At 37.3% G+C, this 16,295-nt stretch overlaps 1 protein-coding gene across 5 annotated transcripts in view; it reads right to left on the bottom strand.

Annotated features, from left to right (window-relative positions):
- LRP2 (LDL receptor related protein 2) overlaps positions 1 to 16,295 on the bottom strand; it is a 134,374-nt gene that overhangs the window by 22,748 nt on the left and 95,331 nt on the right. For all 5 annotated transcript variants that reach the window (XM_049806542.1, XM_049806551.1, XM_049806569.1 and 2 more), the window contains 14 exons: positions 15,720 to 15,890; positions 14,207 to 14,430; positions 13,612 to 13,789; positions 12,524 to 12,720; positions 10,666 to 10,911; positions 9,593 to 9,721; positions 8,081 to 8,200; positions 7,360 to 7,476; positions 6,971 to 7,087; positions 5,424 to 5,561; positions 4,523 to 4,645; positions 3,466 to 3,594; positions 1,250 to 1,381; positions 321 to 452 (listed from right to left, as the gene is read on the bottom strand). In XM_049806542.1, the coding sequence (XP_049662499.1) occupies positions 321 to 452; positions 1,250 to 1,381; positions 3,466 to 3,594; positions 4,523 to 4,645; positions 5,424 to 5,561; positions 6,971 to 7,087; positions 7,360 to 7,476; positions 8,081 to 8,200; positions 9,593 to 9,721; positions 10,666 to 10,911; positions 12,524 to 12,720; positions 13,612 to 13,789; positions 14,207 to 14,430; positions 15,720 to 15,890 (2,153 nt within the window). The remainder of the gene's footprint in view (positions 1 to 320; positions 453 to 1,249; positions 1,382 to 3,465; positions 3,595 to 4,522; positions 4,646 to 5,423; positions 5,562 to 6,970; positions 7,088 to 7,359; positions 7,477 to 8,080; positions 8,201 to 9,592; positions 9,722 to 10,665; positions 10,912 to 12,523; positions 12,721 to 13,611; positions 13,790 to 14,206; positions 14,431 to 15,719; positions 15,891 to 16,295) is intronic.

Genomic DNA, 16,295 nt, shown 5'->3' with positions numbered 1-16,295 from the left:
GAGAAAACCTAAACGTCAGGAATAGGCAACATTAATTTCCTTCTGATGACAACCACAAGATAAGCAGGTTTTTGTTTGCAGAAAATTTTAGGAGAAAGGAAGGTAGGCATCCAAATGAAGATATTATTTTTAAAGCTTACAATTGGAAGCCGATATAAGCACTTCTATTCCTGATTATGGAATGGGTGGAATACACAGATAATATTATGTATTCTGGTTTTCATGATCCCCTTCCTAAAAAGGAGGACTACATTCATTAAGTTGCTATACTCCACTTGCTCTTTACAGGTAGCAATCAATCTTGCTATCAGTTAACATACCATTAGCTGCGCACTGTTTCCCTTGTTGATCACCCACGGACCTGAAGCCATCTGCACAGAAACATTCATAACTTCCTTTGGAATTCTTGCAGTCCTGGGTGCATGTTCCAAAGATCTCACACTCATTGATATCTAAACATAAGTAGAGAAAAGATTCCTAGAGCTTAATCTCTTACTTCTACTTGCTGGTCACCTTTACTCCATGAAGTGGTAGGTCTGTCCCTTCCCCACATACTCCAAAAGATTGGTGACCTAATAAGTGATCTTTAACATCAGCATCTGTTCCTCACCACTCATATACTGTTTAGCATGTCTTAACTACAGATGGCTAACAACCGCATTGAAAAGCAATCTGATAAGCAGGAGCAGAGAGACATCTTTGACCATGTATTTTTGTGGTAAACCACCAAGGAAAGAGAAAAGATGAGGCACAACTACAATGAGATGCAAGAGCAAAGCCTTCTTGAAATGCTGAAGCAAAGATATCTAGTCCTTAGAAACAATATCAGGAGGAAGGAAAGAGAGGGGTGGCCTTGGATCACGTTTAATAAAACTACAGAAATTGTCCACAAGAGCTGGGAGCAACAAACACAAGTGTTCTCATTAAAACACTGTGAAATTGTAACTGTGAAGGACTACATTGCATGACCATGAACAACGGCCTTTGGGTAGACTCCTCATCATATTTTATCTGCATATAACCAGGGCAAAAATGTGGCACAACAGACCTTTACTGTAGGTCTGTTCTGGAGCAGAATGAAAGGAGAGTATAACCTTCAGTAAGTTTTCTTTCAATAAGGAAAAAAAACCTGGAAAATTTCTGTCCCTCAGAATGCAAAGATATGACAAAACCTACATACTTTAAAGCAAAAACAGTAAAAAAACCCCCACACTTATCAGTGAGAAGATATTTAGAAGATTGAAAATACCGTCACAGGAGTTTCGGTTAGTTTCGCTGGCCTTGTACCCTGGCCTACAGGAACAGATAAAGCCTCCTTCATTCAGGTTGGTACAGTTATGTTCACAAATATTTTCTGCACAACTTCGCTCTGTTCCAGGATCTGAGGAAAAAAAAAAAAGAAAATTATACAATTATAACAAAAAAATAAACTGTGTGAGGGGTGTCATAATTTTGATCATTATTATAATTGAAAATTATTTTCAAGTAGACAACATTAGTTTTCTTTCCTTTTTTGCTAACTGAAACTCAGTGTGAACATCTATTCTCTAAGGCATAACTAACTAGAAGAGGGTGGTAAAAGCTGGCCAATACAACTGTCAACTAAGTAGTTTAACCCCTAGAAGTTGAGTGAACATGGTCAGGATAAGAGCCATAACCATCAAAGCTCACCTTCCTTAAGAGAAAAGGCATTCTACATTACCACCAATCTGCAGCAACTGCAGAAGCTATTTAAGAGACTAACTTCTACCTTTGCCAGCCTACCTCTTTTTTACCCAGTCCTTTCTTATAAGCTAAATAAAAAATGTTCTCAATTGCTATCACGCATAACACAGGCCCTACATTATTTATATCTGGAAATTAGAGAGAAGATGACAGCTTGTTCATGCTGTACCTCATCTAAAGCCTACTGAAGACAATACAAGTCACTGCACAGAATGCACTGCCCTTTAAAACATGCCTATAATGGAAAAGGCAAGTCAGGGGTAACAGATCCTCTGTAACAGATAATGAAAATTATAGTCTTCTCAAAGTACATATAGAATTCTATGAATTCTGGCACACTCTACATATACACAAAGTACTTTCAAACTCAAATCTGTTATATAAGTAGAAAAGATTAATAATATATGTTTATTGACAGGGCATGAGAAAAAGACACAGATGTATGGCAAAGACCTTATATTGAGCTGATTATCTCCTTTATACATACACATCCCAGTGCTGATTAAATCAAGTTTAAACAGCTCAATTTCATATATATGTAGAAGCATAAATTCATTGTACACACACACACACAAATATTCTATTTTCTCTATAACACGGGTATTTGATGTTGGGAAGGCTACAAATGTTACCATCTGATCCGCATTCACATTTATCCCCAAAACAGTAGAATGCTGACTGCCAGAAAATGTCTGTTTTGCACTGTTTCATATCCTTTTTATACTTTTCTATTTTCATCAAGTCATTGCATTAGGTTATATTGCCTAAAGACCATTGGGATGGCATGTGAAACAGAGAAACCAGCTGCTTCAAAATGGACTGCACTATAGGCTTCTGAGTTACTTGCATTTTACAAGCATGCTGGATTGTAAATGACCAGTGCATCATTTGGCACACTTTCACTTGAAGCCATCAAAGCCTGACAAATTGAAATTGCAAGTATATGCTCATATTATCACTCTGCAGCTGTCTATATATTGATATAAAAAGTTAGGAATTGTTTGGGGTTTTTTTTTCCAAATTCCATGAGAATACTTTCTTTTGCCTTGAAGTTCAAGTCAAAGCTTTTGCATCTAAATGGATGCTAGTAAATTTATAATGCACAGTTAATAAAAGTTGTGCAGAGGATCTGAGAAGGCCCTCAGCCCAAGGTCTGGCTGTTCTTATAGAATTCTGTGGTCATGCCTGTAAACAGGAAAATAGAAACTTCTGAATATACTTTTTGTTTTTAACAGGGCTAGAGCAACCTATACCAGTTCAAACTCTGCCCATGAATAATTCCGTAGGTTGGCCTACTGCAATTATGATTTAAATATCTGGATGTTCTTACCTCCATAATGCAACCCATTTCAAAACAAGATCAAAATCAAACCCTTTTTTTGTGATGCAAAAATACTCTAAACCTAAACAGGACTGTTCAGAGGGCTGAATTTCATAGAATCATAGAATCATTTAGGTTGGAAGAAACCTTTAAGATCATTGAGTCCTACCATAAATCTAACACTGCCAAGTCCCATTAAACCATGTCTGTAAGTGCCACATCTACACATCTTTTAAATACCCCAAAAGAAGGAAAACAGAAGATATTGTCATGGCTAATTGGATAACCCTAGTACAGACTAATTAAAAATCAATATTTCTTAGTATGCTATTCAAGAAGAAACATGTATTATTATCAATTTCAGAAATTTTTATTTCAATAGCATTGTAATTTTATATTCTATTGATATTATTACTTACTGCAACCCATTTCATCAAAATGGTCTCCACAGTCATCATAATTGTCACAGACATAATGTAGAGGAATGCAATTTCCATTACTGCACTTGAATTCTTCAGTTGTACAAGGTCTTGGGGTTGGTTCTCTACCTACAGTCAAGAAGAGAAACACTCCTCTGTCACAGTTTCAGGTATGTAGTACCAACAGACAGCACTATTCCACATTGCGAACAAGGAAGCTGATGCAATCTGGTAAAATAACAACTAGAGTGACTTTGGAATTCTGCAATAAGGCTAAAACTATAACTGAGGCCTCCTGCCTTCTAGTCACATCCCCATGAACTGAAAGAAGCCCCTCCATTTTATAAAGATAGGAGGTAAATTCTTCTTGTTAGTAGATGATTGAACTTTCTTTTTAATAGCACAAATCTATTAATATTCTTTAACGATATACTTCATACATCTACAGACTTCAAGAGATTATAGTGAAAACTATTAAGAATATTGTACAATAAAGCCAGCAAATAATATCATTAAGCAACCAAAAATATGATTAAACTTGATAATATAAAAATCAACACAGTCAGTGAGAACTACATAAGATATCCAAGTGCAGAAGCCTACTGAATATTAAGAGCTTCTGCAGGATTTGGGCCTAAATATCAACACTGTTACTATGTGCATAATAGTACCACAAATTCAGAAGTACTGTTTTCTCTATTTTAAAAGTCCCAGCTATCCATCCCATCCTTATTTTATGATACAGCCAAACTCCTTCTTCTTCCTTAAGTGGAGTTCATAATAAGATGACACAATTTAACAGCTACTCGTAATAAAATAAAATATGATTTTGCAAATCATGCTTTGTACTTTTCAGACAAACGTTTGCTGATTTTTGCTACTTGTACAGAGAGCTGCGAATACTTAGTACCAATAATTATATTTCAAATTATTTCATACTGAGCTCTAGTTTTCATAATTTATGTTTAATTTTGACATTTCTGTAGTCCTTTGGTATTATTAAACATTAAGCACATCACAGTTACTGAATTTGCTGCTCAAGTTTGTGTAAACATACAGTGTTCCTCTTTTTCATCACTTCCATCTCCACAGTCATCCTCCTGGTTGCACAGCTCATGACTATATATACAGCGATTGTTTTCACATCGGAAACGGAATGGAGATTCACAAGCAATATCCACTGAAACCACAGAGATAATTCAGTCACACTTTGATACTTCATGCCATTAAGTCACAAATTATCACAATCACTTTTACCTGGTAACAATTATATGTTTCCTATATTTTAAAAGGTGAGAAGGCATTCAGACCCCAAAGAATATTTTCTCTACATTTTGGTGATTGTATATTAGAACATTACTTATTTTTTATCAGAAGACAGTACATCATCTTTGGCCAAAGGCACATCCTATGGCTACATATAACACTGAGGTTTCTATATCTGTTTATGAAGTAAACTGATTGAAAAGCCTACATGCTATTTAAGTGGCTATATAGTGCATAATTGACAAAAACTGTTTAAGTAGCACCTCCAGCACCTCATTTTTAGAGTTAAAGTCAGGACTCCCTCAACCATATTTACAAAGATGTCCTGACTACACTGATAGCTTTCAAAGCTCAGTACCTTTGAGAATATATGTTACCTAAATTAATCTTTAATTGCAAACTGATGCTCTTATTTTAGGATAACCAACTTAAAAATGTGAAATAGTGTCCTTATCTCTTTGACATATTTCTCCCTTTTTTTTATAACCACATATACAAATATCTGCAAAGCAGTGAGAAACATACTGGAGGAGGAGGAGGAAGTGAACTTGCATATGAAGCAAAATTCTCAACACTCATCTTGAATTAAGACTATGAGAATCTCCAGTGAAAAGAAAATATTTAAAATTTATTTTCTAATTGTTCTCTCTATTATGCATATTGTTCATTTTAATATAATCTTTCTCTCTTACAGCAAAGGTGAAGTTCTTCATCGGAGTCATCTCCACAGTCATTATCACCATCACATTTCCAGTATGGCTGGATACAGACATGATTTTTACATTCAAACAGCATGGGCGGACAGTATGTACCATTAGGATACCTTGTTGCTGAAGAAAAGAAAATTATTATGACATTTTCATTTACAATGAAAATTTTAGGTTTTCCTGAAAAATATTCAGCCCAACCCGATATTATTTTTTCAATACCCTTCTCTCCATAGTAGGAGATACAATATGAGGCACTGCAAAGATCTACAGCAACAAAAGACTGCAAGGACTGAGGACTTCTTGGTAGCTATAACGTAATTAATTCAAATTTGAATGAATAGTGAAGCAACATAAGTTACTCCCAGAAGCTTTTGAAAATAAACTGTCATTAATTTAACAAATGTTACTTGAATTTGTTACTGACAAATCTAGTTCAGTAATAAAGGTAAATAACATCACTGGGACCAAATGCGAATGACTGAAGAAGTACCTAAGATATCCAATTCCAAAATGACTCATGTTGGTATAGTAAAAAAAATACCCAGATTCTGTAAAAGCTGTGGAAAAAAAGTAACTAGAGCAAAGAGAAAACAAAAATATGACTCTTCCAAACTACATGAATAAACCATACCCTTGCCCTTTCAATGGCTTCTCATACACTTTTTCCTCCCTTCAAGAACAGCCCAATGTTGTGTAACTCATGTTCTGAAAGACTAACTGTTGTGATGTATGTTCCAGGATGTGGTTACCATCAGAAAAAATAAAGGTCCTACTGTCCATACGCCCCTTCTTACACAAAGCACAGGTGTTAAAATTAAGTACACGGGAAGATGGACAGAACTGCCCTGATACCAGCATGAAGAGAAAGCAATTCTCCCGAGTACTAAAGCCTAAAATCATTTGAACGTATAAGTCAGAACCAACACCTCAATATTACCTAAAAAGCCAATGTCAGTCAGCACAGATAGAGCAGAGAGGTGTTTTTTTCATTTCAACTGGGAACAATACTTTCTGGGTAAACAGCTGGAGGTGTAGCTCCATACAAGCTACAGTATACAGCTATTTTTTCACAGTAGATCAATATACAGAAGACAGAAACAGAAAAGTATTTTATTTCCTTGGTTTCACTGATACTTTAGGAAACTATACACACCTTTGAGCATTATAAAAAACAATCCCATTACAGAACCTTAGCAGAATACAGTACAACTGAAACAGTGGATCTTGCAGTGTCTGTGGGATAGTAAAAAATTTTAATTCAATCACATGTGTATCTTCTGCTGGACCTTGTAAACACATTAATTTCCTAACATTAGGAATGTGTTTACAATCAGCGTAAGAGATGGCAATCAATTATTACATTAAAAAGCTAATTCAAAACATCATACTTATCCTGAATTCTTCCTGACATCACTGCATGTTGCAGAGTTCTATACCTCTAAGGATTCATCTCACTTAAAGAGAGAGAAAAGTGAAAATCTTTCTGGAAGTTAGCTCAATGAGCACCAATTGCAAAGCTTGAAACTCACGACAAGTTGCTTCATCAGAGAAATCGAGGCAGTCTGCATTTCCATCACATCTGAAGCGCTCTGCAACACAGTGTCCACTATCACACTGGAAATAACCTGGGTGGCAGGTCCTCAGCTCTGAAAAGATTCAGAAGTAACTGGTGAAAAGTCTTCCTGTTCAAATCCAGATAAAGGGTTTACTTTTTGAGAACAACATCCTAAAAAAGACTGAAAAATCCCAGACTATTACAACTGTGGTATCCTCTACTTTTGGTGGAATGACTGAAGTGGTCTGGTCAACATTACTCCATTAAAGATGCTTCCCATAAAAAAATCATTTTGCAGAATAATTTATCACATTAGAAACAAAAGTGTGAACACGTAAGAGGTAGCATCCTGACAATACTTACCACAGTCACGTTCATCTGAATTGTCTTCACAGTCATCATCGTGATCACAGATCCACCGGGAAGGAATGCAGCGCAAATTGTCACAACGGTATTCACTTTCTGTGCATTCACGAGGACCTTCATTTAAAATGAATGTGCAAACATGAGAAGTTCCCAAGATGTAGATTTAAACATCCACACCTGTCTCATTAAACCAGACAAAAGTAATATGGGCAGATAATGAGGTATAATCCTTAAAACTAAATGATGTTAAAACAGCATTCTCCCCAATACTCTTTAATTATGTTAAACATTCTATGTCCCTCTTGACATAGAAAAAAGGAAATTCATTGTGGATTTTGTTTCATCACAGAATTATACAGGAATTTTTATTCCAAATCAGGGGAAAAAAAAAAAAGAAAAAAGAAAAAAAGATCCACTCTCATTGTTTAAGGAACTGTATAGTACTACATTTGCACACAAGGCAGAATTCAAATGTCACTTCTTAGTGGAAAACAGGAATTTGTGTTATTGTGATGACTGGATTTATCAATGGTTTTATGTATCTAAAATGCTTCCTTGTGACATCACTGTGGTATTTCAGCAAAGAAAAGACAGGCTATAGAGTAAAACAACAGAACAGTTGCAGTTGCAGTTGAGAGCTGTCTGCCCCATTCTCATACGAAATAGAAGGATAGTTAAGTCAAAAGCTGAACTATATCATGACAGCCAAAAAACTCACTGCAGTTGTGCTCATCAGAGTTGTCTCCACAGTCATTATCTCCATCACACTTCCAGCGCAGTGGGATACATCGATGGTTGTCACAACGGAAATCTCCAAAAGGACTGCAAGTCATCTCCTCTGCAGTGTAGAGAGTTTTCCAACAAAACAGCATACATTAGCATAGTCTTTGGATAAGTTGGAATGCACAGAAGATAATGGAAGTAGGTAGAGATGAAAAAGTAGATAGAGTAGAAGACGACCTGGGGGTCTGGTTGACAGCCGGCTGAATATGAGCCAGCAGTGTGCCCAGGTGGCCAAGAAGGCCAGCGGCATCCTGGCCTGCATCAGAAATAGCATGGCCAGCAGGAGCAGGGAAGGGATTGTTCCCCTGTACTCAGCACTGGTGAGGCCGCACCTCGAGTCCTGTGTTCAGTTTTGGGCCCCTCACTACAGGAAAGACATTGAGGTGCTGGAGCGTGTCCAGAGAAGGGCATCCAAGTTGGTGAGGGGCCTGGAGCACAAGTCTTACAAGGAGCGGCTGAGGGAACTGGGGTTGTTTAGCCTGGGGAAAAGGAGGCTGAGGGGAGACCTTATCGCTCTCTGCAACTACCTGAAAGGAGGTTGTAGTGAGGTGGGTGCTGGTCTCTTCTGTCAGGTGGCTGGTGATAGGATGAGAGGAAATGGACTCAAGTTGTGGCAGGGAAGGTTTAGGCTGGATATTAGGAAAAATTTCTTTACTGAAAGGGTTGGCAGGTATTGGAACAGGCTGCCCAGGGAAGTTGTTGAATCATTATCCCTGGAAGTATTGAAAAGCGTGTAGACAAGGCACTTCAGGACATGGTTTAGTGGGCACGGTTGATGGTTGGACTTGATGATCTTAAAGGTCTTTTCCAATCTAAATGATTCTATGATTCTGTGTTTGTGCCACAAACTGGGCCTAGTAGTACAGAAGTGATTAAGAAACAGCTGAAATAAGTATATAGAACTGAGATGGAAACACAGAGATAAATTTAGTACTGTCAAAGGAAGGCATCTTGACCTCATGGTGTGTTACACTTTCAAGTATTTCCTGGTTCTGATATAGTGATCTGATGTCCTCTAAGCTTTGTGTATAAGTGTATGAGAGGTTTCAACACAAATCAAGGGTCTGGGAAAGCATCATCATATTTCCCATACTGACAGTTTCACCAGCACAGAAGGTTAATTAAGTAAATGTAGAAAACACTGACAGTTGTAATTGTCTAAAATAGTTCAGCTCAAATAAAAGTATTTCCTGTTTCATCTGATGACACATTGGGCAAAATAATAAAATCCTGATCTTCAGAGCTCATAAACACGTGAACTGCACAATTAATTGCTGCACATAGAATTTTTCCTGAAGACAAATAACTACCAGGCTAATTAATTGATATCAAACAAAATATACTCATGTACATTATTACTAAAGATTTTCAGAAAATCTAGGTGTTTGTAAATTGGAGAAATATTTTAGGTACAAAGTTATGTTGAAATGACCTTCCCTGAACATACCACAGCCTTGTTCGTCACTGTTGTCTCTGCAGTCATCGTTCCCATTGCACACTGCCCACAATGGTATGCAACGGTAGTTGGTTCTACAGCTGAATTGTGTGTGATTGTCACACCGATAGGCAGGGCCCACTGAAAGAGGCAGTTGTCAAAGTTAGTGTCACTTAGCCATTAAACTGTCGTTGCTAGTCTGCCTTTCAAAATCTGTTATAATTCATAGTCACTTATTTCTACTAAAAAGAGCTATCTGCTAACTGCAGTGTTGTAAAAGAGGAAGTGTTAAATGTATCTGTTTTTTACTATCTTTTCCAATCTATGCTGCCTGTATTCTGCATATGCTACAAAGCCATGACAGGTTCAACTGACATGCAGTGTGTTTTTCCCTGAAATATTTAGAGCTGGTGACAGTGGTAATAGAAGCTCCAAACCTGGAAGCCAGAGGAGGCAGCTTGTCCTCAGATGGCAAAACTTGGTCACAAGTTCTTCCAGATCGCCAGTGACTCAAAGAGACATGCTGGAGCACATCGGAAAATCCTGCTGTTAAACATAGGCTAGACTGTGCTCTGTGTTTGTTCTCCTTGTAAGCTTTTGTTTCCAAATCATGTGCCTATCATCATGAGAAATTTTAGCTTCAAGAAATGAAACTTTACTTTGTTTTTGTAAAAAGTATGACACATGTCATACGTCAAAGTGAAACAAAGTAAAAATTGGTAAACTGGCATTCACTGCTTCCACAGAGGCAATGGATGAGCATATATCCTTTTTACAAAGTGTTGTTAGGGGCCAAGCAAAGGATGCTGCTAGCATCAAGCAAGTCAGAGTGAGACGCTGCCAGTTCTTGATAATCTGGCCAGCATAAATAAACTTTCTCCCCTTCAAGAATAAATAAGTAGTAAATTATCACATAGTCTCTATGTTTTCTAACACTCTTTTAACACTCTAACACATGACTTCAATTAGCTTGCATGAAATAATCCTTTCCAATAAATTTTCAACCTCAGGAAAATTAAGTAATGCAGTTTGCTCTGCTTTTGGTGCACTACAATGTAGGCAGCTTACTACAGCTGTGTGCTTACTGCATTCGTGGAATGGCTCATCAGAGTTATCACCACAATCATCATCCACATCACACTTCCAGGACTGTGGGATGCAGCGGCCATTGTCACATTTAAATTGGCCTGGGGGACAGGTTCTACTGGCACAGTGAATACTATCTTCATCCGAGTTGTCACCACAGTCATCCTCTCTATCACATTGCCAGGCTTCTGGGATACATCGTTTATTGGCACACTGCCACTGATGAGTTTCACACTGGTGATTAGCTGAAAGAATACAAATTGGCTGTTAGGATACTGAAACTTACAGGAATGATCTGCTGCTGTTATGTCAATTGAGCAGTTATCATGTCTACACCACAAGTGAAAAAGAAAGCCAGTAAAAATTTTCAACATCACATTTACTTGCCCAGTTAAGGTACAGATTTCTAATGTAACATGGCATTTCCCACAGGCATCTTCAGACAAGCTCACTAAGGCTCTACATTTGTCTAGGAGTGAGACAGATACGATCTTCTCCTAAAGCAGAGGGGAATAAACCCAGCATTCAAACATGAATGAGGCAGGGGCTCCCAGTCACTTCTCAGAGAAGCTAAGTGACATTGTGGCTCTGGCCATACTACCAACTTAAATGTACATTGCCTGAAGAGCCTGTTCCTCTGACTATGAATGAACATGTCAGAAAACTTAGCAGAAGACCATGCTAATATCAGCTCCACAACCTATAAACATACAGCCTCTAATCCCAGAGGCCAAAGCACTGGAAGCTGATGTCAGCAATGCTGGCAAACTGAGGGAAGTTCTGAAGGTCTATGAAAATCAGCACTGGAGTCAACACTGATCTCTGCTTCCAGACTTTGTATGTCTCACTGGACACCACCCTACTACTTGTTTACATATACTGCCAAACTGTTCAAGACAAAACAGTATATTATAATTTCCATACATTTTCTAGACTAAAGGATTCTATTCCCATGCATGAGATGATTAGCAGAAGAAATTATATGGACCTAAACTGACTTTTATTGTACCCAGTACGTTAAAACCAATGACACATTATGTAGCTGCCACATTTCTACTTGTTTAATATTCCCCTGTGCCACACTTAAGAGCTTACCTATTTGAAACTCAGGTAAAATTGACATTTAATTTAATTGTCATTGTTAGAAACACTTTGTTAATGAAAGGCAATGAAACTATCAATTACACAACCACACTGCTTTCCCCACCACAACCTCCCCTTTGTATTACTAAGCTTGCAACTGCCAGAACTACATTATTTACAAAAAGAGAATGAAGGACATGCTTTTTTAAATTAGTCATAAGTATGTGGAATAAGACAGGGTTTTAAGGAAATAACACTATTCCACAAGCATAATTAGGCTACACTTCTAAAATACTGCCATCACAAACAGCTCTCCTAAACAAATCTGCCCACATGCACTGTATTTTGTGCAATGCAGAGGGTGAAATAATTTTGTCCCATCACACAAAGCTCTAGAATACAGGGAAAATTAGCATACCTGTTACACTGACCTGGGCATTAGGAAGCCTCAGATTCCTCATACTCACCATGGCTTTACTTGGAACAAAACAAAATGGGTCCTCCTTCTAGTATTTTATACCTCATACTGTAATTTATACCAGTACAAATCTGTCTCAAAGGTATAGAAAATGTTTGGTTTGATATAGTACATTTTTGGTCTCCTTTACCCTGCTTTTGCACTGAGGTGAATTGCTCTAGTGGGTACAAGACTAGAAAAGACTGCATCTGTCTACCTCAGCTTTTCATCTGTAAAAAAGAGATGATTCTGAAATTTATATACAGTTTACACATCTTGTACTGGCAAAACACTTAAATTTATTAATTGTAACATACCACAAAGTACAGAATCTTCATCTGATCTGTCATGGCACTCTGGCTGGGTATTGCACAAGAAATGTGGGCTTGTGCAGTTCCCATCATTACACTGGAACTGACCAACAGGACAGTATCGGTGTGGACAGGTAGGGGGCTCATCAGAGCCATCTCGACAGTCCCTCTGTCCATCACATTTCCACCAGATAGGAATACACCTACAAAGAGAAAACAGTGTTTTCTTTCTTGAGGATATGTCTCTACAGATATACAACCATCCTTTTACAGCACAAAAGACAGTCTTGTCTCAGAGTTATTTCTTGCAATTTCCAAGACACCTTGCGTTTCATGTCTTCTGTTTCATGTCAAATGCTAACAAAATATGCCAGAATACTGTCACCAGAAACAGTTTATATTGGTGGGCCTCTAGAAGGAAGCTCACAGCAAATTAATAAGGATTTAATTTTTATGTGTATTTGTGGTAACCATCTCTCTTTAGATCAATCTTCAATTGGATTTTTAAAGAGATAACCTTTTAACAAGCCATCTGAACTTTTGCGCAAGAATTTCACTAGGGATTATCATTGTAACATTGCTTCAGAGGGCCACCTAATAAGTACACCAGAGTGATACAATATCAGCACAGTAGTTCTTATATCACCATTCATCTCCCATCACTGCTGTTCTCTCAGAAAAAGGGTTGGAAATGTGTCCCCATCAGCTAAACGGCTTTCCTGGGAGACAGCATATATTTGGCAGAAACAGATACATTGTAAAAGATGTGCAAAAAATAAGAGAAGGTTCCAGGGATGTGAATTCAGCTGGAAATGGTTTCTGGAGGTACATTATTTCTGACAACCTGAACTTTGCTACATTAGCAGTGTCATAAAACAGGAAGAAAGGTAAAAAAATACTATTTAAACAAGGAGTCTAGAAGTATTTTTCCAAAATGGAAGCCTGTCTGGTCCTGGCTTTGTCTTTGCAAGCACACCACAAACTCATAGTGAGAGCAGAAGGAATCCCTAATTTCATGCTCTTTTGAAGAGACTAAACTGTGAAATGTATCCTTAAAAAGACACTGAAAAAAAGATGGTGAGCAGTGGACTTACCTCTCAGTGTCTGCACAGAGAAATTGGGTGCTAGAGCACAGTGGAAGGCAGTGGGCTGTATTGCCGAACTGTACTATCATGAAGTTATCAGGACATTCACAGGAATAACCCTGACCACCAGCTTTTATTAGACAAAGATGGGAACAACCACCATTGTTTGTGCCACAAGGATTATTAACTGGTAAAACAGAAGAATAAATATTACCATACTTTGCAAATCCCAGGACACAACAGTCTCAATCTACAACAGACTCCTCTAATACTCTAATACTGTATTGAAAACTTAAATGTAGTTAAGTTGAAAAACAAAACCTAGATAAGTAGGCACATAGTGGGAGAAACACGTATGAGTTCATATACAGGAAATGCATGCCATTAAGCCATGACGTTTTAGAAACTAATTTAAAATGATGCATTTCCAGTCATTGCTATTCAATGAAAAGGCAATTCATGATGTCAAGTAGAGACCTACATTTACTCTGTGCATTTTATTCCCCTCAGGAAAGGCAAAAGCTGAGTGAACATACAACCCTTTACAATTAGTCTTTGGCTAACAGGTGACCCTCTAAATGCAAATCTAATTCAGTTTTCTCACCAAATGGCTGTCTGTATGGATGGTAAATGTGGATGTCAAATGGCCTGTGTGTGGTGTTCACAAGAACAGTCCTGTCCGATCCATCATATTTATTTCCCTTTTCAACTGTTCTTGTGTTCCAGTCAGTCCAATATATCGTGTCTTCAAAAATAGTTATTGCAAACGGATGAGGTAAAGTCCCATCATATACTGTGTGACGATGATGTCCATCCAGGTCAGAGTACCTACACAAAGAAAAATATGTGCAAAACATTCAGATAAATGCTAAAACATCTTCACATCTTTATTATGCATGCTTATGGTACTTCATTATTGGTGACCAGGATCATGCAGTGTGGCATTGAAGATTCTTTAGTCCCTAATGATAGAGCACTGTCCTCAATGAATTCATTTTAAGATATTCAGGAAAGTAAAACAGGTTTATTTCAGGCAACTAAATGGAATAGAGGAACATCCACTGAAATGTAAAGTCTTCCCACAGAAGCATATCAGCTAGTCCAATGAAATTTTGCACATTTACTGCCTTACAGCAAGTTATTTTTGTCACTTGGGAGACAAGCTTGCCTGGATCATTCAAACTGCTAATAATGGAACACTTAAGACAATAACAGGCTTCCTATATTCCTAAATTTTGAACGTCTTTCTGATTTAGAGCTTCCTCTGATGAGATACCTTTAATAAGATTTTGTATTTTTACTATCACATTGCTATAGGGGAAAATTATGAAATACAAGAGAGAAAAAGCAAGACACAGAGAAACATACATGTAATTAACATACATTTTAAAAAAAAAGAAATTTTTAACACCTCAGCACAGAAAAAGCTGCCAGAAGAATTAATGTAAAGAATAGAAGCAAATATAAATTTAAATACATGTGTAAATATGAATAAAAATATAAATACTAATGTAAATACAAAGGATTGTTTTTAAAGAATTTCAATGCCTTGACAAGAACCAGAATACTAGTTACTAATTTTTACTCATATTTAAGTGAAAATTTTCTAACACTAGAAGCAATTAATAGATTTTTATTGATTAACACACACCCCCATATGCTAACAGGAAATTCCATGTCATACCTAGGGACAAACCTTGAAAGATCTTCTAAAGGTTTGTATACTTTTTTATTAGCACACAAATAGTTCAGTTACAATTCAACTCTTATCTATAGGCAGAAACAAGAGAATTGGAAAAAACAGTGATTTTATACTCAGTTTTGTTTTGGTTCAGGCTGTACATCTAGATATAGAAAAGCTGCATATTCAAGTACTAACTGTGAATCTTTTCACTATAATTTTTGGACCACTTCCAGTGGGACCTAGGATGCAAATATAGGAACTAGGCTACTGCATCATCTAGTGATTCATAACATCTACTACTCCAGACTTTCTGACTCTGGTTTCCTATGGAGTCAGTAGGTAGAAATATGTAAGATGCTTACAGCATCTATAAATGCTACCACCACAATCTGACATGAGCAGTTATTCTGTTGTTTCTTTTCTGTGTACGTACTCAATGTAATTTAGATGCGCGTCTGCCCAGTAGAGCTTGTCATTGGTGTAATCTATGGTGAGTCCATTGGGCCACTCTAACTTTGTAGAGATAATCACTGTCTTCTCCTTGCCATCCATGCCTGCTCGTCCAATATAGGCTCGATCTGCCCAGTCTGTCCAGTAAATCTGTCTGTTCAAATAAATATTTATAGTTAGGACTGCAGTAAAAATATGCTGAAGTAAATGTTAGAAGCCACACCCCAAATATAGTATTTCCTGCAACAGAACTAAAGCAGAGATTGAGGAAGATAAGAAAAAGGTTAACGTATTTGTTACTTTAACTACTACAGCAGACAATTGGGTGATCACAATTGTCCTCAAAGAATACAGCTGGCAGCCCCACTGTCTAGCAAACCACACACACTTCTATCAACCTTTTTAGCCTTGAAGTCAAAACTTCCTTGTCCACATCCAACCAAATTCCACTGTCAATGATATCTGACAGCCCTGCACATATACCTACAAAAGGCAAGCTACTGTTTTTCCTAAGCTGCAACTAAGATCTAATGCCATGCAAAACTAAGTACAGGCAGCC

This window comes from Accipiter gentilis, chromosome 1, assembly GCF_929443795.1.
Source record: "Accipiter gentilis chromosome 1, bAccGen1.1, whole genome shotgun sequence".
NCBI classification, from domain to species: domain Eukaryota; kingdom Metazoa; phylum Chordata; class Aves; order Accipitriformes; family Accipitridae; genus Astur; species Astur gentilis.
Note: the sequence above shows the minus strand (reverse complement) of the source record. Positions and strands in the feature narration are given on the sequence as shown.